The sequence below is a fragment of the Pogona vitticeps genome, chromosome 1, assembly GCF_051106095.1.
Source record: "Pogona vitticeps strain Pit_001003342236 chromosome 1, PviZW2.1, whole genome shotgun sequence".
Lineage (NCBI taxonomy): Eukaryota > Metazoa > Chordata > Lepidosauria > Squamata > Agamidae > Pogona > Pogona vitticeps.
Window position 1 is genome coordinate 64459675 of NC_135783.1, and position 16729 is coordinate 64476403.

At 38.1% G+C, this 16729-nt stretch overlaps 1 protein-coding gene across 2 annotated transcripts in view; it reads right to left on the bottom strand.

Moving 5' to 3' along the window:
• Positions 1-16729, bottom strand: part of CEP43 (centrosomal protein 43) — a 39976-nt gene that overhangs the window by 21353 nt on the left and 1894 nt on the right. The window contains exons 2-7 of one of the 2 annotated variants that reach the window (XM_020808521.3): positions 15013-15063; positions 13630-13684; positions 11691-11779; positions 9203-9340; positions 8746-8829; positions 3176-3232 (exon numbers count right to left, since the gene is read on the bottom strand). In XM_020808521.3, coding sequence (XP_020664180.3) covers positions 3176-3232; positions 8746-8829; positions 9203-9340; positions 11691-11779; positions 13630-13684; positions 15013-15063 — 474 coding nt within the window. The remainder of the gene's footprint in view (positions 1-3175; positions 3233-8745; positions 8830-9202; positions 9341-11690; positions 11780-13629; positions 13685-15012; positions 15064-16729) is intronic. The other variant, XM_020808529.3, reaches the window with a different exon arrangement.

The following is a 16729-nucleotide window of genomic DNA, read 5'->3' on the forward strand; positions in this document are numbered from 1 at the left end:
TGCTCAAATTCTCCCCTTTGCTTTTCATATTTAGCTGTGCTGATTTGCTGAATTCACAAAATAATACATGATAAATTCATTGTTCTGAAGATTTGCCACAATAATTTAATTGATTGTACATGGGCCAGTAAAGTGAAGCTTAATCTAGAGGTGAGGGACTGTTTATACTACATTATCTATACAAGTATGTGGCATTCAACCTGCTTGGGACAGATCTGCACCTCCCTTTGTAATTTGGTCACATTCTTTAGACCATCTTTGTCCCTAGTGGCCTTATTGGCTTCAAATACCAACAATGTAACTTTAGTGATATATGACCTGATATGATTTTAACCTCTGGTTTACTGTCATTACAATATTCATAGATCTGCCCTTGAAAGAGGTCAGGAACTTGGCTGCTACAGATCAACTGCTGCAAAAGATGGGACTGGGTGCTATGAATATCTTACACTGCTACTCTCATCCTCTCTGGTCCCTGTCCAATTTCCTTAACATAATTCAAAGTTAAGGAACCCTCGATTTACAAACGGCCCTAGTTACAAACATTTTGACTTACAAACTGCTCTGATAGAAAAATATTGACTCGACTTGCAAACTTAAAGTTACGAACCAAAAAAACCACAAACGCGCAGGAGGTGGGGAAAGCGCAAAATTTGAACTTACAGTTAACCGTTGGCCAGTGAAGAGGGTGCCTGTCTGCTTCCTCACTCTTCCCAGCGTTTTGAGAGTGGATTTGGAGACAGTCTTCAGACTGCCTGGTACTGACTGGTATTGCTTGGCACACTGCTGTATGGACTGTATTTTTATTTTTTGGCTTTAAAAAAAAAATTATTTTTGGATTTTTAAAAGGTGTTCCCTCCCTCCTTTGCTGCCCCCCCTTTTCCCCAAAAGGTGCTTGTATTGGCTTGTCTTGATTGAAAAGGTGCTTTTCAACGTGATCTGTTGTCTGAAAGGTGCTTGGTTTTTCCCAGAAGGTTCTTGTCTTGGCTGAAAATGTGCTTTTCAAGGTGTTCTGCTGAAAAGGTTTCTGCTCCCTCCTTCCCTCCCTCTTTTCTTTCCTTTTTTTAAAAATCTAAGTCATCTTAGGTTAAAAGGAAAAAAAGAGAAAAAATCTGCCCCTAGTGTTAGGAACGGATTAACTGGCTTTGCTTTAGTTCCTATGGGAACTAATGATTTGAGTTACAAAACGTCCCTTGTCCTAAGAACCAAAAACAGCCGGAATGGATTAATTGGTTTTCAATGCATTCCTATGGGAAATGCTGATTTGACTTATGAACTTTTCAACTTACAAACTTCCTTCCGGAACGGATTAAGTTTGTAAGTCGAGGGTTGACTGTACTGTTTCGGTCCTTCACACTTCAGTGCCTTGCTTTCTGTAAGATCGTATTTTCCCACATATACTTCACCAAATCTTGAGGGCTATGACAAAAGGACATTGTTCTGATTAGAACAATCTAGTTGTAAAACATCTACACAAACATTCCCTGATAGCAGAAAACTCGCCCCAACTTGTACCTATGTTGAAAATTTTCTAGCACTCAGTAAAGACTGTTCTATTTTTCTGGGCTCAAAAAAATCGGTATTGCCATTTTATGTTGACTGTATTTTATTTCTGTGATCTCCGTTTTAAATGATCCATTTTTGTTCCTTTGCTTTTTGTTTTAACATGGCTGGTGCCTGACTTTATAATCAACTTGATTCTTCTTTATACTGTGCCATATTTTTATTATAACAATGGTTATTTTAATTTCACATGTTTTATCTTTGAAACTGCCCTATCTATCATAATGTGCACATACAAATAGAAATAGTTCATGGTCCACAGTATCCAGAAGGAAGTTCTTCCTGCCTTTTATCATACTTTCTGAGCCAACTGGCAAAAGATAAGAAGTTGACCAGAGGAAAGGCAGCAATATTCAGGTAACTAAAAGAGGAAAAGGACAGCTATTCTCCGAATTTTATTTGCAACTTTGCCACAATATTTTAAATTGTTACAGAAAGGACAGATCCAATGGTCACAAACAGCAAAGTTGTACCATATTTTCCATGTATAAGACACCACTTTTTCCTAAAATCATTACACTAAAAATTCTGTACTTATACAAAGAAATAAGCTGAGACAAAACAGCCCGTACCTTGCCTCTGTAAAAAGGCTTCCTTTAATAAGGAGGCTTCGCTTCCTATAATCAGGAGACTTAGCTTCCTCCCATCATGAGCCTTATGGAACTGATGTCAGCTGATGCTGAACAAACCATTTGGAACACACCTTATTGGAGGTGGCACCTGTAGGCTAAGATGCAACAGGGACTCGTAATGTCCGAGCATTCTGAGCCCAGATGTTGAATATTCAAAGCTAAGTTTTCTTAATTTTTGAGTTAGAAAAGTTGGGCGGAGGGTGTCTTATAAATGGAAAAATACTGTAATTTCCCATATATCTTGATCAGTATCCAAGATAAACACCACATTAGCTATTAGGTCCACGCCAATATACCCAGCATGCTTACTGAGTGACCACAAAGAAACCATGTGCACTCTCCCTAGCTGGAATCCTAAAGATTATTTCACACAACTATGCCTTTATGTAGAGGAAGCCAAAAAGGGATGAAGTACGTGCTTGCCCATTATTTTGATCAGAACTATCCAGAAACTGAATACTGTTGAGAACAAGTATGCAACAGTTGGATCTCCCACACTCTTCACCCAATCAAAGCAAGACACAAGCAAGTTTAGGATTCCAACCTGAAAGGGTGGGGCTGACTTTCCTGAATTCACTCATTGGAAATGCCATGTATGAATTGACCTTAATCAAGAGTTTACAGTGCATATTAATATTAATAAAATAAATTTTATTAATGTATTAAATTTATGGAATTCAAAGATTGGCAATTTGATATAAACATCTGCATGGAGCACAGTTTGCTCATTAACTTTTAAAACTAGTATGAAAGTTGACCAAGGGGTCAGTCACCTCATATGTTCATGTCAACTTATTTAATATCTTTTCATTAAATTGATATTGAATATTGCACCTAAGCATCAATGTTACAATTACATATTTGTAATGTTAGTTTACCAAAATGCAACTGTGTCAATTGCATTGATTTTTAGTACAAGCTGCTCAATTTAGAAGTATAACTAGAAACACCTGGCAAGTTCTTCTGCTCATGCATTTTACCTGCTGAGCTGTGTCCAAGTATCTTTTCTGCTTACGATGTCGTTTATACCTTGGTATCTGAGCACAAGAATAAAACAATGGCAGAAAAATGAAAACCAATTACATGCAGGTTATTTCCAATGAATTTAGCTTTTCGATTAATAGATGTGTTCTCATTTTTTTTAGAAAAAATGTTGACAGGTTTTGTCTACTAAATACAGTAGTACTTTCCTCGACCAACAGAATTCATACACTGTGAGTCAAATGAAATCCACCAGCTGAAATCCCTACAGATGCTACAGATGTGATATAGCACACACAAATTTCACAATCTGTTTTGTTCAATGTTTCACCATGTTCTTCTTTATTGTTTGAAAATGACATCTAAAAGTTCTGCATTCATCTCTGACATGACGAAATTCTTTTGTATGCTGGACAGATAGTAAAATTCCTTTTGAAATATAATTTAAAGTATACTTTTTTGCAGCTGCAAACATTTAATTATGTATCATTTGGGCTTTTAATAGGAGTCCGATTGAACACAGTGGGCATGACTCCTGAGCATGCATACAGTTGCACTATAAAGTAATCTCTTAAATACATTTGTCTGCATGAATTTGTCTAGTGCAAAGATCGCAGCACTTTATATTGTAAGATTCTGAGTTCTGAGCCTTGTACATTATTCTGCTACTTAGGGAGTCCCATTCACAGGTTCACACAATGGGGTTCATCTTATTCTAAAAGACTAAGACTGAAGCTTTAAACTACACCACAGCTAATACACATATTTTATTACAGTTTGAACAAAACAGTCCCATAATCCACTGTGGGACACCACAGTAGTTAAAGCAGTTTCAAACTGGATTATAGCATCAGAGCACGTGTAAGTTTAGATTGCATGCATGTTACATTAATTATATCCTCTCTCTCTGTCTAGAAAGGCAGAAATGTTACAGTAATTCACTCCTTTGCTCACTTATATTTTTAAAGTTTGGGAAAAAATATTTTTAAGACTCAATGAAGTACAGTATCTGTGAATAATCAATCAAAAGACCAGCAAGCAGTGCACTGTGTAACAATACAACATATTATTTTCAGAAAAAATATTACAAATTAGTTGGCCTGTTTAATGCCTCCTGTATTCTTAATAACTATTAATATTTGGGGGATTAAACACACACATACACAGAGGGAAAGGAAGGAAGAGCCAGAGTACATTTTATCTGCTCTGATGTTTGGGAATATATTGCCACCTTGCTTTCAGAACTTGTGCTGCAACAACTACCTTCCATTTTAGAAACGAAAAGCAGATATTGCTAAGATATGAACAAGATCACTCAGGCCTTGATTTCTGCATATCCTGAAAAACGGAACAAATCACTGAAATTTCCCTATCCTTCCCTCATACAGGAAGATTCAAATGCAAGCAAATAAACAAAGCCTTAAACAACTCAAGAATCTAGGTATTAGGAGAGTGCTTTCCCCTGGCTGTAATCTGAGATCAGGCAGGCAAATCCTATTTGGGTGAACCATAATTTGGCCTGTGGGGCTACGACATACAGAGTTTCTCTATGGTGACTCCCTGGCTGTACACTCCGCTCATTAGGAATCTGGTTGTCCTCCCTAGACTCCTATTATTTAGGTATCAGCTAATTATTTATCTGCATGAGATTTGTAGATATTTTATCTATTTTCTGTTTCTTGTCTATATTGTTTTTCTGTACTTCATTAGATATTTGCAATTTGTGATTTTCAGTGTATGCATTTATGTAGATTATAAACTGTCCTGGAGTCTTGTGAAGAAGGAAGTGATATGAGTCGAATTATATAAACAAATTATTCTTGGAACCAAAACAAACAGGCAGCTGCCACTTTCAGACATATTTAATACTTTCAGCTACATCACACATTTTGAACAATTTTGATGATACACAACTAAGACTTGTTCAACAATATATTGTGCCAAAAATTCTAGATTAGCCATAGGTTCTTCATGCAAGCAAATAAATATATAAATAAATCTGTAGCTAGGTAATGTTTAAAAGCTTTCATTTACAAAAAGACAAGCATGCCTGTTTCATATGCCAATGTTGTTGAATCTACACTATAGATGGCTCAAACTCACTGGGGAAGCAAATAAAACAAAGTGAAGTGTGCTGCTTATACACCGCCCCAAAATGCTTAAAGCACTTTCTGGGCAGTTTACAATGTAATTATGCAGGCTATGCATTGCCTGCTTCTCCAGCAAGCATCTGTGCAATGCTAGTCCTATATATAGACACTAGCATTTCTGTTCCCTCCCACAAACAACAGATTCAGACTAAAACAAAGGTATCCTTTGCTCTCCTTCACCATTTCAGCAGAGATACACACTGAATAGATTTATTTTAGCCACAGCTGCAGCCAGTGCTTTGTACATAAAGAACTTCTTCCCTGCTCTACAGCAACAACTAGAGATAGCATACAAATTTAAGCCTGCATTTGACCTACAAAATAGGTCAATACAATTCCTAGACCTAATAACATTTCCTTTCACAACCCCAGTGTTACACAAGGAACTGCAATTCCTTGCATTCACTATACATTATTTCCATATCCAAGAAGCTCTCATTTCTAGAAATGAAATATTGGTTCACATGACCTTTGATATGAACCAGCAAAAATCATCTTATGCTCCCTTTGATTTAATAAGCCATTCCTGAAGATGAGAAACGGGAAGACCTGAGGTGGGAAATTATGGAAAAAGATTCTTTCAAGGAGTTTAACCTCTGGATGTGACAGCTCAGAAAATAAGACTGAATACTTAACATTTCATAGACCAAATCAGTATTCAGTTAGTTGTGAGTATTTCCCCTTTCCCAAGCTAATTCTAAAAATTAGCTCTTTTTCTAAATGCTTAATGTTCCAAACTAGAAAATAATAACTGTTTTTCTCACACTAATGGTTTCTTCAGTTTTCAGATTTAACCTTTTCTGCCTCTCAATCACTAGCAAAAACCAGGAGATACTAGAATTCAACAGCCCATAGCTCCATTTTAAATAAACTAAGACATTTAGAAGTAAATTCGATAAAAACAAATTGTAATTGTTCTCTGAATTTTAAGTTTAAACAAACACAAACATATAAGCAAACCAAGTTATATCTCATGCATTTTATGATCCTGAAATAACAATGTGACTTCTGCAGAGTGCTTGAAAGGTAAACATTCCTTCTACCCATATACCCTGTTTCCCTGAAAATAAGACCTAACCTGAAAATAAGCCCTAGTATGATTTTTCAGGATGCTCGTAATATAAGCCCTACTCTGAAAATAAGCCCCAGTTAAGTTAAACCCTGCTCTCTATCAATGTGCAGCACTGTGCAGCAACCAGAAGATGATGACATGACTGTAAAATAAAACATCCCCTGAAAATAAGCCCTAATGTGTTTTTGGAGTAAAAAATTAATATAACACCCTGTCCTATTTTCGGGGGAACACAGTACGTGCAGTGGTTAAATTGCAGAACTGCAGTGAAGACTGCACACAACCTGAGTGTGATCCTAGGAGTGATCCTAGGCTCAGATAGCTAGTCTGAGGTTGACTCAGCCTTCCATCCTTCTGAGTTTGATAAATTAAGTACTGTACCTAGCTTGCTTAGAGGGTGGTGGCAATGTATAGCCTGCATAATTAAAATGTAAACCACCGAGAGAGTGTTTTAAGAACTATGGGGTGATACATAAGCAGCGCACACATTTTCTTTTTCATCCCTTCTCAGAAAAACAGCTTTCCCCCCAGGGTTTCAAAATTTCCAGAGATGTTACATCTCTAGCCCTGTCTCAGGTTCTTTGAAAACAGCAACAAACACACCCTAGTTCTTTGAAGTCTAACCCCTTTAAGCAGCCATTTGCAGAAAATAGATGATTAATTCATGGAATATCCTTATTTGATCACCCCACTTCAGTACTCCATGAAGTGCAGTCATTTGGGTCCAGCTTATACTGAACGAAATATGCAATTGCTTGAAACAATAAAACAAGTTGCATAAATGTAGTAGACAGAAAGATCCCAGTACTAAAGTTGAATGGTTTATTAAATATATTTAAAAAGGAAAACAGTTTGGACAGCAGGCATGATTTTCCGATGGGACATCCACCTGCATCACCTCAATCACCAAGGCATCAGCACAGGGGATGCCCCCATACACAGAATACAATGACGTGGCCATTCACACAACCAAAAACTGTTAAAAAAACAGCACAATGTAGTGCAATCTAAAATAATCAGCCTTTCAATGGGTGTTCAAAAAGAAACAACTCTTCAAAGTGTAAGTTTCCCCCCATGTTTACAATAACATTATGTAGTCAGGAAATTTTGAATGGATTTTCATAGTGCTAAACCTGGATTAACTGAAAGAATATACTGCAATGTAGTCAAACCTTTAAACCAAGGTTGTACTGCCAAAATGTAGTACTGTATTGTTCAGGGATCCCTTTGTCGTAAGTTTATTACTGGCAATTTCTTAAAAGACTCCCCTATTCTTTTGTTCTGTTATAACTGCTAGATTTGAATCACTGACATCAACAAAATATTTCCCACTTAAAGCCAAATAGCTATATGAAACCTACTCTCTCACACCACCAAAGTTAATTAAGAGTGGCACTTGAATGGCATACACACCAACTATGTACAAAGATGAAAGTCACTGATGGAAGAGCTCAAAAAACCATAGTTGGATATTGGAAAAATTAGAAAAACACAATTTCCTAAAGCTGGAGATGCCACTTTATCTGTTACTACAGACAACAAATCTTTGAATCAACAACTCATGTCCCAAATCCATATGGTCCATAAACCTGTATTTTTTATCTCATACCAATGTACCCTCTAATTTTCAGCCCCGCTAGGCGGGGCTCCACCTCTAATGTGCGCAACTTCGCTCATGTGTGTGCATGCATGCATGCCTGTCCCTCGCATGCGGGGTTCCATCGCAATGAAAACCAAAGGGGCTGAAAATGGTATCTGCACAGAGTCGGAGGAAAGCTGTGCAGGGGGAGGTGGGGTCACATACACAACCGCACACCTTAGAAGGAACCTTGTTTCACACCAAGCATCAGTACAAGCTTGCAGAAATTATTAGGTACTAAGAAGAAGCAACCTCTTGGATCACAGCTGCACCTGCATTAAGTGGAAACTGAGGTGAGTAAAGACGCATAATTCCCTATCTCCACATACGAACCAGCACAAACCTCTGAACCAAGGTTTGTGCCCATCTCTACGCATGACAGTCAAATTAATTAATTAATACGAAACTTAAAAGTATTACTTCTGTAGGCTTCAATTTTTTATTTATTTATTTTTACTAATTGCTTCTAATCCTCTTATTTAGTTATACTCACATAACACATGGAATAGCTTCTGGAGCTGAACTGCCAATTTAAGAAATCACTATTATCTTCAGCATACTGAGTTGTGCCACTCAGCTTGCAACTCATGATGTTTGCAATGATTTCTTAACTTGCAGCAATTTGTCCCCCCAAATTATGCCATTTCCACAGCAAAACAAGATGATTTTGTCTAGAACATTATGTTCAATCCTACTGTTGTGACTTACCTTACTTGGCAATGGGTGTATACTGGACTTTCCATCTGATGATTTTGTAGGAGAATGTACATTGTCAGATATTACTGGGGCTACCTAAATAAAAGTTTCAAAAATAAAAATAACTGTTTCACAAGATTTCATTAGCATAAAATTAAGAGTATAGAGAGATTCTAGAAACAATTAAAAACAATATTTTAAGTATCTATAACTATATAGCTCAGAGGTTTAGGTATCTGGTTGTGGAGTAAGAGGTTGGGAGTTTGATTCCTCATTGTGCCTCCTTGATAGGGGCTGGACTCAATGATCCATAGTGTCCCTTCCAGCTCTGCAGTACTGATACTGGTGATGCTAGTAGTAGTAGCAGCAGCAGTAGTAGCAGTAGTTCTGCCGAAGTGCCTACACCAAGGTAAACAGTTCTATAAAATCTGTTAGGGTAAGTAAAATATTATATTTTAACAATCTTCACCTCTCCATTACTGGAAACTTCTTTCTTCTGTTGGCATCTTCTGACCACTTCCAGCAATAAAGGCCCATCTACTGTTGCTTTAGCTTCTACTATACCCAAATCTCGAACTAAATTCTCTCGAGTCTCAAGTCCATTTAGCTACAAAGTAAATAAAAATCACTGTAAGAAATCAACATTATACATGTAATTTGCCTGTTTTCTCTCTTTTAAAAAATGTAGCAAACTGGTGGAAAAATAACTGGATCTTTCTGCAGAGTTGTGATACACAAACTATCAGCATAAGGGCACAAAAAATAATATTTGTCCCTTCCATTTTAAACTACAATATCACACATTTCTTGTTTCAAGTTACCACCGCTTTACTCTTTAAACTCCAACTAATCCTGAAGAATTCTACTACCCTGGTAATAGCACAACGGCCTATACTGCTACTGTCTCCTGCTGTATGATAACCACAGTAACGTTCCATGGAATATACAAATAGCAGTATGGAGATAAGCCTTGTTCACAACAATAGAAGCCAGGTATCTCCCATCAGTGGTTGTTGTCTTCAATTTGAGAGTCACCAGCAACAACTCCAGTGAGCATTGGAATCTCTTCACAAATTTCATGTCCAATGCTGTTTGCCCATTTTCAATGGTGAAAATGATGAAAAATATATCGGAAGATCTTTCTGGTTGAAGGTCAGGATGATGTCTACAGTATGTCTAATAAAGACAATGTAATGTCTTTATAGCAATACCTCCCTATAATGACTGGGAGGTATTTTTCTTCATCTGTTCAGGAAAAAAAAAACACCCGTCCCTAGGTACAGACAGAAATTTGAGTGGGTCTTGTTCATCCATCTATCTAAAACAGCAAAGACCTACAATCACTGCTTCCCCTGCTTCTTATCTCTGTGTCCTCACTAATCAGCTTTGAGAACTAATAATATTGTACTCTACTCGCTGATCTTGAAGGGTCTTTTCTTCTGAAAGGAAGAGAAGCATCTGCCAGGCTGAAAGGATTCAGAGGTTTTTTTTATCTTGGATTTGGAATTTTCCTTTTTAAAGTCAGAAGACTGCACTTCCTTCTCATCCCTAGATACCATCAAAAGTGGGCATGGGATAGAGATGGGCCAAACTATTTACTCCAGAGAAAACAATGGCAGAGACAGTAGCCTCAGCCTGTTAATCCACTCCCACTCTCTATTCGTCAAATGTAATCCACTTTGGGTTACTCCAGCTAAAACTATGGTGACATCTGTAAACTAGCCATAATCCAAGAGTCAGAAAAGAAATCTGCCACTCTGGCCATCCCATCCAAAGATGCCTCAACTTAGGATGAACTGTAGGTAATATGCACAACTTTAGATAAGACATGAGCTCAGAAGGTGAGCTCCTGTATAATCACAGAATTGACCACGGTTATCTTGGTGTCAGGGCAGTACGTATGTGGCCATATTGCAGGGCTGCACCACATTTTTCCTGTTTAATTAGTACCTTATTCTCCTCCTTAATTAATACAGCTTTGGAGGTGAGGGAAGCTACTTTAAAATCACAGACAATTTCAACTGACCCATGACCTCTGCCAATAGAGAATAAATCTTTTGATGAAAGACTAGACAAATGCTGGTCTGGCTCACTTCGGAACTTTCTGCCCAACATCGGAGGAAGCCCTTTGAGAGCTCGGAAGGCAAGAAGGCAGGGAGAAAAGGCGGGAAATTCAAATTTCCAGCCTTTTCTCCCTGCCTGTTTGCCTTCCGAGCTCTCAAAGGGCTTTCCCCAGACATTGGAGGAAGCCCTTTGAGAGCTCCAAAGGCTCCCAGTGGCGGCGGCGGCAGCAGGGGAGGGGTCTACGGATGCCTTCCAGGCAGAGAAACAATGGAAGGCATCCGGAGACCCCACCCTGCCGCCGCCGCCGCAGCTCGGAGCCACGCCGGACAACTCCAGCCATGCTCGGACTCCTGGACAGTCCAGAAGTCCGAGCATGGCTGGGATCGCCCGGCGCAGCGCGGCTCCCAGCAGCGGCGGCAGGGAACCTCTGGATGCCTTGCAGGGCTTCTCCGCCGCCATGGGAGGCATCTCGGAGGTTCCCCCCCCACCGCTGATGGTGGCTCCAAAGCACTATCAGCGGTATCGGCGGTGTGGGGGGACACCTCCAAGATGCCTCCCATGGTGGCGGAGAAGCCCTGGAAGGCATCCGGAGGCACAACTTACGGCCTATGGACTGGAAGGGGGAGGCAGGGAAAGCGCCAAATTTTAATTGGGCGCTTTTCCCGCCTCCCTCTTCTGGTCCGTAGGTCGATTCTCCAGACACAAAATTCCACTTTGACTTGCGGCCGGAGAAGTCTGCAAGTCGAAAAGTTCATAAGTAGAACCGTTCGTAAGTCGAGACCCCACTGTATACAAATAAGCAGCTGGGTTAAATTACATTTTTGATCCTGCTGGTTTCTAGTATACTGCCATATCTGTTTACAATATTTGAAATAACAATTAAGAATGCTTACTGTGCTTGATTCAGGCTGAAAGACAGCCAAAGTAAAATCAAGGTTGAAGAACTGAAGAAATTCAGCAACAAGACTAACCACCAAACGACCTTTTAAAAAAAAGCATCACATTCAGATTCCTTACATTGCATTCATATCCATTTATTAGAAGACATAACATGACCAGCAAAACATAGTTTTTATTGAAAATCACTTATCCCAATATTTACAAAAACTTAATTTGGGAAACACAAAAAAGAACTTTTAGAATTACAGAGTGACTTGATGGATAGTCTTTTAAGTTCTTTGGGAGGGGCACAGTAAGGAAACTTCAGGGATGATCTCAAAGAAACTCCAGTCAAGACTGAATAAAGATTTTTCAAGGCAGGAGAAAAAAAGAAGGGCTAAGCAATAGGAACTGTAAAATGGGAAGAAGAGTTGAAGAAAAACACGGGAAAACAACAGAATGGTGGTCTGTGTAAGTGACAAACATTAAGACATTCTCATAGAATGCCACAAAAATGCTGGGAACATATTTAGTAATGTTTTAGAAATCAAAGGCCAAATATAAATGCTGTCAGAGTAACTTTCAGAGGCAAACTGCACCAACTACAGTGGTGCCTCACAACACAAGCACTTCGTTTTACGATGAAATCGCATAACGACAAAGTTTTTTCAATCGCAAAAGCGATCACAAAACGATGTTTCCTATGAGGTTTTTTCGCTTTGTGATGATCGGTTCCCTGCTTCGCTAACAGATTATCGCAAAACGATGATTTTCACACAGCTGATTGGCAGTTTCAAAATGGCCGCCGGGGTAAAAAAATGGCCGCCCGCTGTTTTCTGGGACGGATTCCTCGCTGCACGGGCAGCGAAAATGGCCGCACTATGGAGGATCTTTGCTGGACGGTGAGTTTCAAGCCCATAGGAACGCATTAATCGGATTTTAAGGCATTTCTATGGGCTTTTAAAAATCGCTTTACGATGTTTTCGTTCTACAGCGATTTCGCCAGAACAAATTACCATTGTAATGCAAGGCACCACTGTATAATGATCTCTGAACTTGAAGTAATTTGTTTTCAAAGGTAATAATTAGCATTACACCACAGTAACTATACAAGAGGGTTTTGGTTAAAGAGTCTTGTTTGATGGGAATAGAAAGAAAAACTTGCATTTCTCAATTCTAAATTATTCCAATCCAAAATTTGGACCTTAGCAAGAGATGCCAGCACAGTATTACAATACTGTAGTAAGACAGTCCAAATTGTCAATTAGAAATGAAACTGAGTGGGTGATTCTGGACCTGTCACACTGTCTCAGCCCGACCTATCTCACATGGCTATTGTGAGATATGTCACCTTGGTCTCACTGCAACAGATGGGTTATAAATATAGCAAATAAATAAACAGCTGTCAAGGCTGGAACTCTACCAACGAGACAATATTTGCTAATTCTGCTCTCCCCAACTCAACCCCTCTTTTCTTCAAGAGGGTCCCCCATCCTATGGAAAAGACTAGGGGGGAGATCCAACGGGATTCAAAGCAAGTACTCCTCTGCTTCCTGTAGGAACAAACTCAGGATCTTAACCCATACATATAAATCAACACTTCTTGAAGGAATTTCTATTAGGGTTTGACTCTTTAAGGATGAAGCATAATAATTCAGAAACCTGTAAAATCCTACTTTTAAATACCAAATGCAGACTTGTTCTCACCAAAGTTGATTAAGATTGAGGCCTTTGTTTGGACTGTTTAATTTTTATTACTAATATGGACTTTGAAGTAGACCTTCCACATAATTTTACAATCTCTGATCACTTTTACAAACATGCAGTAAAGTATATTGCTATTACTCATATTTTACATATGCAGCAATTTACCTATTTCAATCTAATATCTTCTACAATGCTACCATAATTGTTGAAAACATACTATATTTAATAAAAGGAGATAAAGCTTACCATCTTTTGTATTTAAAAATTTTCTCAAACTTTCATTTACAAGAGGAGACTTATTCTGCAAAAAATTGAGGGAAAATTAAATATGTCATTACACTGCAAAAAAAAACCCTGCAAAGCAATATAATTTTTAGTGTGTACATTACAGATAACAGCTACTGATATTTATATTTATCCTGAGCATCTTTATACTGAGCACCTGAGCATCTTCATCGTATATTACCTGAGTTTAATAATGAGAAAAAAGAAGGAAAAAACCCTGGACAATCTTAAGAGTATTACAGTATTCAAATACTGCAATTATTTTCAGCACTGTAGTACATATCTGAAATGCTGGTTCTAAAAGTCAGGTGCGACTCCAAAGAAACAGAAAACACCAATGTCATTTTCAGGGCTTGAAAAATGCACTCGTCTATGATGAGTGAAAAATGCTGCTCGATGAGTCACAGCTCCCTCCCTGCCTCCTTCCCCTCCACCTGTCTCTCTCTCTCTCTCTCTCTCTCTCTCTCTCTCTCTCTCTAATCCTGCAGTCCTCCCCTCCCCCATCCCACTGCAAAAGGAAAACTACCCTCTTCTCATAAGAGAGTTTAAGAAGTACACAGAGATATAGCTCTGCAGAAAAATGTAGAGTAGTCCCATGCTGGAGAATATGGAGATTCCCTGCTCCCAATTTCAACTGAATGAGGACACATCCTGGGGTGGGAGGGAACCGTGGCTCCTTAGGAGGCCAGGCATTTTTGCTTTCAGTTTTAATTTTGCTGGAGACATCCAAAAGAAAGGCATCCAAAATACAAGCTTCATGACTCCACAGGCACGCAGGTAATAAAGCAACCCAAGTCTGAGGGTATAAATCAGTGATTCCCAATCCCAATAAATTGCAAGGCTATAGTCCAGTCATGCTGACTGGTTAAATTTTTGACTGGCCAGTGAGACATTCTAAAATTTTTCAAGGTATCGTTGACCCCATTCCTTCCTTCCAGCATGTGGAAGGAAATGGTGGTAGTCAGGTCAATGGCACATATTCTTTTGTCAGTTGTAGTTTTTCAAGTAAGCAAATCACACCCTTGTCCTTTCTTCCTTCATTTCAGTTTGAAGCTATAATCTCAAGATAGTCTGCAAGCTCAAGCTACAAGACAAGAACAATTGTTCACATTTAGGAATGTAGTAAATGTATTGTTATATAATTCTGAAGGAGGGTAATATAGCACAAATGTGTTGGGGGTAATATATGTGTTATTTATGTGAAAATAAAAAAATATTTTTTTAAAAAAGAATGTTCCAACAAATAAGGTTCAAATATACCAATAACAACACTATTTGGAATTGGAAAAATTTAGACTGTACTAAAACAATTGAAATGAAAGGCTTATTATTTTCGCTCCTTACTTCTTTTTCTTGTTCTTCCAATGCTAAAAACACAGCTGCCCGCAACTCTGCCTGTAACAGAAAAAAAACATTTTCAGAACCATATACCATTATGTTCCTTCATTTAAGAAAACTGTCCTCTGAAAAAATAGATACTAAGCAGATGTACCCAACCTACCACTGCAGACTGTATTTTTTTTAATTTGCATGATCTTCATCTCTTTGAGAGGCCTTTAATGTTTTACTGAAGCCTTTAGTGTTTTACCATTTCTTGTTTTAAGATGTCAAGCATACATTTAAGCATACTTCTCATATTCCAATTATACATGTCATGCAGCATCCAACTTTCCTTTTATCTCTGTGCAGATGAAAAGCTAAATGACTTTTTGGCTTTAACCATGCTACTTGTTGTTATCATTTGTTGTAAGCCGCCTAGAGTGGTCGAAATGACTAGATAGGCGGGGTATAAATACAATAAATAAATAAATACTTCATTAACAACAATATTCATACTAACTCCCTGGTCTTCCCCAGCAGACTTATTGTGCATCTTCTCTTAACTAAGAGTGTCAAACCTTTCCTGAAAACTTGGGCTTTACTCAAGTCCACAGTAAAATTTACTATTCTAGAATGTACAATAAAGATCAGCAAAGGGAAGTGACACTGTTTTAATCTGTGCATTTTTTCTTCTTGCTTTTGATGGTGGTGACAATGTGAGTAGCTTTTACATATTTGATAATTTCTTTAGCTCTTTTTTAAATACTTTGAAGGGTGTCGAGTTTTATTGTCATTATGAAGTAAGTTTAGTCCATGAAATGCACATCCTATTGCAGTAATATGTGGATACTTGTCCATTATGATTTCCCATGTAGGTTTCATATTACTTGTCTTGCCAGTCAAAATTTAACAAAGTTTTTTCAGCAATCCGTACATGTGAATCAGATACTGTACTGTACTTTTATCCTAACCACATGGCTATGATAAAAACATGTTTTTGAAAATCTAAGTGAATCTCCACTTTCAACTGCTGAAGAAAGCAAAGTGAAATATTTTATTAAGAAACAGGAAGAATTCTGTTGCCATCCAATACATACTGCTGCAAATCTACTGGATCCAAGATTAAAATGCAGTGATGTGACTGATGAGAATATAGCTGCTGCATTTGACTGGATTACAAAACAAGCTACACGCTTAGGACTTGATGTTGGAAAAGTACTTTCAGAATATAGAACATCTTCAGAGATTTGGGCCAGGAATGCAGTCTGAGATTCTGCAAAATATATCCCTCCTGCAATGTGGTGGCAAGGTCTCTGCACAATACAACATCTGATACTTCTTGCATCTTGCTTACTGCAGATTCCTGCATCTTCTGCTGCGTGTGGAAGAATCTGGTTTATGTTTGGTAATATTCATATCAAATCAAGAAACAGATTAACCTCTGAAAAGGTAGAAAAATTTGTTTCAATTCATGCAAACCTTAAGTTTTTGGAAGTCCATGAGAAAAATGACAAATAAGAAGAGGAAGTAGAAATGGAAAATGATACCAGTAGTTCAGAAAACGAGATAGATTAAATTGCATGTATATGTTGTATCTTTGTTTCATTTTCTCAATTAATTTTTAAGCACCACTCCAGAGTTAAATCTCGCTAATAAAACAGCTGCTACCATCATACATCTATATAAACCACTGGTGTGACCATCAACATTCCCTCTAGTTTTCAACCCCACTAAGCAGGAC